The sequence below is a fragment of the Bos indicus x Bos taurus genome, chromosome 3 (assembly GCF_003369695.1).
Source record: "Bos indicus x Bos taurus breed Angus x Brahman F1 hybrid chromosome 3, Bos_hybrid_MaternalHap_v2.0, whole genome shotgun sequence".
NCBI classification, from domain to species: Eukaryota; Metazoa; Chordata; class Mammalia; order Artiodactyla; family Bovidae; genus Bos; species Bos indicus x Bos taurus.
Genome location: NC_040078.1, coordinates 102874365 through 102881647, shown reverse-complemented (window position 1 = coordinate 102881647; position 7283 = coordinate 102874365). Strand labels below are relative to the sequence as shown.

Below are 7283 nucleotides of genomic sequence, written 5' to 3'. Positions count from 1 at the left end.
CAGCTGGTTTTGGAATTTGGGGCAGAGGCAGGATTTGAGTTTGGAGTTAGAATTTGGGGGCTACATTCAGAAACGGGTCAAGTTTGGGGCCAAGGATGAGGTTGCAGTCCAAGACCTAATTCCAGAATTTGGGACTGAGGTTTCAAGCCAGATTTGGGGTTGGAATCTGGGGCTGGGACTGGAATTGGATTTGGAAATGAGGCTGGGGTTAGGATTGGGATTTGAGATTGAGTTGGGGCTGAGATGTGAGGTAGGGGCCTCAGTTAGATCCAGGAGTTCTAGGTAGGGTTTAAAACTGCAGCTGGGTTTTGGGGCTGGGTTACAGGCTGGAGTTAAAGCTAAACAGAGGTTGGAGCTGGGGGATGGGCTCAGGCCCAAGCTCTGGGGCAGATGGACAACATTCCTCCTGCTGTCCAGGTCTAGGAATTGTGTTTGAGCCCTAACAGCAGCAAACAGAAGCCCCTCCCTTCCCTGGAATGCCTCAGCCCAGCAGAAGGAGCAGTGCCACGTCAGCCAATTGGCTCAGGCTCTGCCTTGGAAACACCTGTTGATCCTCCTCCCCCTCCCCCACCTCAGCTCACCTAGGCGCAGGTTAGGCAGGTGAAGCGCCTCCCCGGAAACGGAGCTGGAATGCCCCACCTGCCTGCCCTGACTGCTCGGGATCGGATCCAACCACTCCAGGCTTCTTGTGAGTGCCCCATGATCCCCTACCCCTGCCAGCCCACCTTCTCCCACTGGCTCTTCCCTTGAGAACCCCCAACCTCGCGTCTGCGGTCCCAGCACACCTGTGCAGCACTTTCAGACCAGTGAAGTCACAGTCCTGGGGAAGCTGGGACTGATTCCAGGGCCCCCTCCTCGGCCCCTCCCCCACCTCCCTTGGGGACACCTGCAGCTCCCCCTCCTACCTCATGTGCCAGGCAGCCCCTGCTGAGGGATTGGGACAACAGATACCTCATCAGGGGTGTAACGCACATACAGTCATGAAGTCACGTTCCCAGAATGACCTAGGGCCTGCGTCCTCCATATAAAGCAGTAGTCTTCGTCCTGAATTGGATGAAAGAATTCTGGGTTCTTTTATTCAGAAAGCACACTCTGGGCATCTTTGCAGGCCCTAGAATTCCCACTGAAATTCCGACCTGATTTTTAATGCCCCCTCCCCCCAGATAAAGGTTATTGGCCTCACTTTTCAGATTAGGAGCCTGAGGTCCAAGAGGTGAACTCATGGGGGCTTTTCTGACCTCCTGCAGAGGGGGTCAGACCTCCCTCTCTGACTAACTCGCAGCCCAGCACTCATCACAGCAGCACCCATGCTGTAAACTGGGGCTCCTGTGGCAGGGCCTGGAATGCTGTACTTTGCCCTGTGGGAGTCACTCTGACTGGCCTCTGGAGGACGTGTTCAATGAGGAACCACTGCAGGATCCCTCGCCCACATACCCACGGTGGAGGGATGCAGTTGGGGGACCAGTCCAGAGCCCTCCTTCCCTTTGTACCATGTTAGAGAAATTGTGGCATGGGGGGCGGTGAGAGGAGAAGCATGGGGGAGGCAGGAAGAGCAGTGATGGAGTTGTGGGAGGACAGAAGCTGAAGTGCAGGAGCAGGGGGATGAGGGCAGGGCTGAGATGGAAAAATGTTCAGAGGTGGCATCCCCAGGACGTGCCCACGGGAGGAGCACAAGGGAGGAGCAGGTTCGGGTGAGATGACAAGCTTGGGTTGGGACCTGTTGTGTCAAAGGTGCCTATGGGACGTCAAAGTGACTACCATCTTACAGGTCTGGAGCTTGGGAGGGAGATCTGGGTTTGGCAGAGAGTGGGATTTGGGAGCCAGTAGCTGTGGCTATGAGATTGGATGGGACCTCAAGGGGAAGGAGGGTATTACGGGGTCAGATCCTCACTCACAGAGAAGGAGCCGCAGCCCCAAGAGAGAAGATGCAGGGTCGGGCTGCTGGTTCCAGAAGGGTTAAATCATAAGCCCCCTCCCTCCCCATAACCCTCCCCCCAGGAGCCAGCGGTGACAGCTGAGGCCATGTGAGTCAGATCCTGAATGAGGCTTTATCTGAGAGTCTTCATCCAGTCCCATCATCCACCGTGACACCAGCTCCATCGGCCAGCCGGAATGGGACAGGCAACTGAGACAGCGAGAGCCAGAGAGGTCAGGGGTTGGACAGGGGGTTCCCTAGAGGGCTGGGGGTGTTTTGGGTGGAGGAGCTCTCCTAGGGTCTCTGGAGAGGCATTCCCAAAGGAAAGTGCTAGGGAGGGACTTGGGTGCCCGGGAGGATTGCAGGGGACACGCACGGGAGGATTCCCAGGGGACACGGGAGCATCCCCAAGCCTCCCAGGAGAGACCATGAGGGGAAGGTGGGCTGGGGAGATAGCAAGTGTGATTCTTCCCTGGCAGGTGATGGTGACCAGATCCTGGACTGTGCGAGGAATGAGACTCTGGGCCTCTAGCTGCCACGCAGGTGGTGGGGGCTCCAGGCCATGACCTGCACCTCTGCCCCCTGACGCTGCCCTCCGCCCTCACTCGTGCCAGATCAGCCATGTCTGAAGGAGAGGCTCAAGCCCCGCGGGGCCGGGGGCTGCCCCCTGATGTGCTGGCGGAGCAGGTGGAGCTGTGGTGGTCCCAGCAGCCGCGGCGCTCGGCGCTCTGCTTCGCCGTGGCCGTGGGCCTCGTGGCCGGCTGTGGGGCGGGCGGCGTGGCCCTGCTGTCCTCCACCAGCAGCCGCTCGGGGGAGTGGCGCCTGGCAGTGGGCACGGCGCTCTGCCTGCTGGCCCTACTGGTCCTGGTTAAGCAGCTGATGAGCTCGGCCGTGCAGGACATGAACTGCATCCGCCAGCCTCACCACGTGGCCCTGCTGCGCAGCGGAGGAGGTGCGGACGCCCTGGTGGTGCTGCTCAGCGGCCTGGTGCTGCTGGTCACCGGCCTGACGCTGGCCGGGCTGGCTGCCGCCCCCGCCCCAGCCCGGCCGCTGGCTGCCATGCTGTCCGTGGGCATCACCCTGGCTGCCTCTGGGGCGCTCTTGCTGCTGGGCCTGCTGCTCTATCAGGTGGCTGTGAGTGGACACTGCCCCCCAGCCCGCATGGCCGCCCCCACCACCCGCAGTGACCGCAGCGGCAACGGCAGCGTCTTCAGCATCTCAGGACAGCTGTCGGCCGGTCAGCGTCACGAGACCACGTCCAGCATCGCCAGCCTCATCTGACCGAGCCCGGGCCCTCCTTCCCCCGACCTGCCCTCAGCCTCCACAGAACCGTGCCCGAGCGTGAGTGAGTGTGTGTGCAAGCGTGTGTGCATACACGTACCAAGGGGATAGTGACAGCACATGTATCCCCAGGACTGCCCAGCCCTCAGGACTGTGTGGCTAACCTGTGACGAGGAGCCAGCATGCGCCCACAGGTCACATCCCAAGGAGAGGGCTGCTTCTCCTTGGAGCTCATGGAGCTGTCACGGTCTGCCTGTTGGTGTCCCGAGCCTCTCGGCAGAGTAGGGTCTGGGATCTCTGAAGATTCTTGACCCCTGTTCCTAACACCTCTGAGAGCCAGCTCTGCCTGTAACACCCATCACCTGTTTGCCCAGGAGAGGACGCTGCCCATCCCCAGAGACTGCAAAGTGAGCCCTCTTCATCGAGGAGACTGTGGCGGCAAAGTGGACAGAACACGGGCTCTGGCATGACAGGCCGGGGGGGCAGTGCCCCCTCCACCACTCACCAGCCGAGGGCCTTGGGCAAGTGGCTTAACCTCTCTGAGTCCCAGTCTCTGAAGAGAAACAGTCATGGTCATCGATTGTTAGGATCCAATGACATGATGTGTGGAAGGGCCGGGCCCGTGGCAGGTGTGCAATAAAAGTGTTGGCCGCTGTCACTAGTATTGTCTTTAAGCATCTCCCTTAGAGACCATCCCTTCCCCTGGCCCTGCCCCTTCCCGCACAGCCATCCCTCCCAAAAGGGACACTTTGTGCCTCTCTCAGGCTGACAGAGGTACCTTGAAGGTGTCCTCAGCCGGGCCTGTGGCTTCTCCTCATAAGTACTAGGAAGCTGGAGAGGGGATGGGTGAGGGGCTGCTCACCCTCAGGAAGGTGGTGGGCGTCTGGTCCCAGGGAGAAGGCAGCGTGGGTGGGGAGGCTGATGAGTCCTCATCTGCTTAGGTGCTGGTTCCACATGAAGCCTGAGTATTTAGGTTTTATTGGCTGGTTTCTCCAGAGGCTGCAGCTCCCAACCCCACCTCTGAAACCAGAACATCCTGGTCTGTGTAATCGCAGCACCGGCTGGCCTGCCTCTGGGTTCCCAGGCATGGGAGGAGTGTTGGATGCCCGCTGGGGCATAAGAGTCTCTTCCTGCTTAAGGTCAGCCCTGAAAGGGCTCTCCCTCTGCGGGTGCAGGGACACTCGTTGCGTGAGCTATTGTTTCATCACTTCCTGCTTCACAAGGTGAAGACCGTGGGATACCCCACTGAGGAAACCAGGAGCGGCGGGGAAGCCGGGCAGACGTGCTGCCTAAGAGGTGTTAAATGTGGAACTACTGAGGCTCTGACAGGAAAATCACTTTCAGCTGCCAAGATCAAGGCAGTTTCCTGGAGAAAACGCTGAGCTGATGGATGAGGGGAAGGGTGTTGCCAGCCATGGCAGGGAGCAACGTGAGCAGAGAATAGGCAAGTTGAGGAGCACCAGGAATTCCATGGGCATCTCAGACTCCACATATTCAAATGTGAGCCCCTCTCCTCTCTACCTTGAACTAGCTTCTGGTCTCACCCTTCACCCAGCATCCAGGTTAAAGACCTCAGGTGCCAAGGTGCCCCCCGCTTTTGCAGGCTAACGTGCAGACTCCCCGACAGGACTGGCCTCCCTCTCCTCAACGTACCCATGAGCCAGCCATGGTGCAGCATCAGCGTGAGTCCAACATGTTCTCTCCCTTCTCCCAGGCTTCATGGCTCCCTTCCCCTGCCGTGGCACTTTTCCTGGGCCCTAAGAAGCCACGTTCTTGGGGAGTCTTTCCTGACCCTCTCCCCCTACACTAGCAAATTACCCCTTTGCTATGGCCAAACCCTCCATTGTAGACACCAGCCTGCAGTTCTTTCTGTGAATCTATTCCCTTAACCAGACAGTGATCTCCTTCTGGCAGGGTCTGTGTCCTGCTCATCCATGTGTTCCTAGCCCCCCACACTGGCCCAGCATGTAGTAGGGTATGGATGTGTGGACTAAAGATTCAGCTCATTGAGACCCTCCTAGAACTGGGAAGGGTGGGAGGTTATACCACTGTCTGCTGTTGGCCCTGAATCTTTCCCTCCTGAGGCCCCACACCATCTGCCCCAGTAACTCATTCTTCCAGGGCTCACAAGAGGGAGCTCTCACTCTCACCCAATTCCTGGCCCATCAGAGACCCACCGAATGCCTCCCCATCCTGTAAAACGGGGGTTACATCCTGGGTTTTTTTCAGCTGAGACGAGATTAGATACTTTCACAAAATTTCTTTCAAGAAACTAAAGGAAAACAGAAACACAGAAAATTGGGAGGGGGAAGAGTTATGTATGACCCACCGAATGCCTCCCCATCCTGTAAAACGGGGGTTACATCCTGGGTTTTTTCCAGCTGAGACGAGATTAGATACTTTCACAAAATTTCTTTCAAGAAACTAAAGGAAAACAGAAACACAGAAAATTGGGAGGGGGAAGAGTTATGTATGAAAATGTCTGGATGAGCAGTTACCGTAGGTCAGGCCGTGTCAGACTCTCCTGGGAAGGACGCTACACGAGGAGCATGGTTCCTGCCCACAGAGGACCTATTTCAAAGGGCAGTGTAAGTCATCATCTATACACCCAACTATAACACAGGAAGGACAGTAACAGCTGGGCGGAGGCCCAGGCGCGGTGAAAATGCTGATCCTTCCTTATTCACTAAAGCAGCCCCACAACCTCCCACTTCCAGCTCGTGTGCTCAAAGCATCTCACTAAACCCCATCTTGGTCTCCATCACCACTAGTTATCCACTGACCACCTCTGCTCTCTCCCTCTCTTAAAGCAGTCCATTCTGTCTTCTCATTCCATCTGGTTAAGATTCTGTGACTCATCCTCTCACTCACTCCTTGACAGACTCCTCAACAACTTAGCTGCCTGACCCTTGGTCCCTCCCTCCCAGAAAAAATCCCCTCTGTGGATGAACACTCACAGCAAGTGGCTACTAGAGAAATCTGAAGAGCCAGGCAGCCTGGTGTCACTGGGATTCCCCATCACTAATCCCAGCCTGGTCTTAAACTCAGCTCACAAGTTACCCTGTTTCCCAGGCCAGCTCCTGCTCCCACACAGCCCTCAAGGTCCCTCCACTCCCTTCACACCCCAGCATCATTCCGCTCGCAGCCCCCAGCACTGCTCTCTGCAGACAACTTGGCCTCCCTTATTATGATAAAATGAGAGTCATGGGGCAGGAAACCTTCACCCTGCTCCCATGAAATTGCTCCTTCTTAACTCCTGCCCATCAGATGGTCTTGTCAGCCAAGCTGAGGAATTTGGCTTTTGTCCTCAGGACACTGAGAAACCTGGGAAGGTTTTAATTAGGGTGGTACCCTGACCAGAATGGGACTGGGGACTCACCTGGCTGCCCTCTGAAGCCCAGACTGGTCTAAGGAGAAAAAGAGTAAGAAAAAATTACTAAACAGCCCCAGAAGTGCCATCTCAACTAGCTCCTGAGGGATGGGAAGCAGTTGGCCAAGATAGGGAGGTTGGGAAGAGAATCCCAGAAAGAAGAAAGAGCAAAAGTACCCAGAGATGAGAGAACTGGCCCTCTGAGGAACCACAGAGATTGTGCGTGATGGAAACATGGAGCATTAGCGGACAAGAGGCCAGGGCATACCTGAGTGGAGCCCTGGGCCCCTCCCGGGCTTCAGAGTCTCCTTAGCAGGTAGCACAGTTTCTTGAGGTCAAGAGGAACCCAGTGATGGACTGTAAGGAAAACAATGGCCTGGCTGAAATTGTAATTTAGAATTCATTGGAAGAGGCAAAAATGTAGGCAGGGAAAGCCTCTGCCTCTGCTCACAGAGGACTTGTTCCAAAGGGAGCAGAAGTCATCTTCCATACACCCGACTATAACATGGGAAGGATGGTATCAGCTGGGTGGAGGCGGAGACGCCAGTGGTAGATTGATGCCATCTCCAGATGACGGTGGAGAAGGCAATGGCACCCCACTCCAGTACTCTTGCCTGGAAAATCGCATGGACGGAGGAGCCTGGTAGGCTGCAGTCCATGGGGTCGCTGGGAGTCGGACACGACTGAGCGACTTCACTTTCACTTTTCACTTTCATT

General features: G+C 56.7%; 1 protein-coding gene across 1 annotated transcript; it reads left to right on the top strand.

Annotated features, from left to right (window-relative positions):
- Positions 1 to 541: 541 nt before the first annotated feature.
- TMEM125 (transmembrane protein 125) lies at positions 542 to 3857 on the top strand. The gene is made up of 3 exons (XM_027537548.1): positions 542 to 688; positions 1999 to 2148; positions 2395 to 3857. The coding sequence occupies exon 3, from the start codon at positions 2537 to 2539 to the stop codon at positions 3194 to 3196; it is 660 nt and encodes a 219-aa protein (XP_027393349.1). The 5' UTR covers positions 542 to 688; positions 1999 to 2148; positions 2395 to 2536; the 3' UTR covers positions 3197 to 3857.
- Positions 3858 to 7283: the final 3426 nt, after the last annotated feature.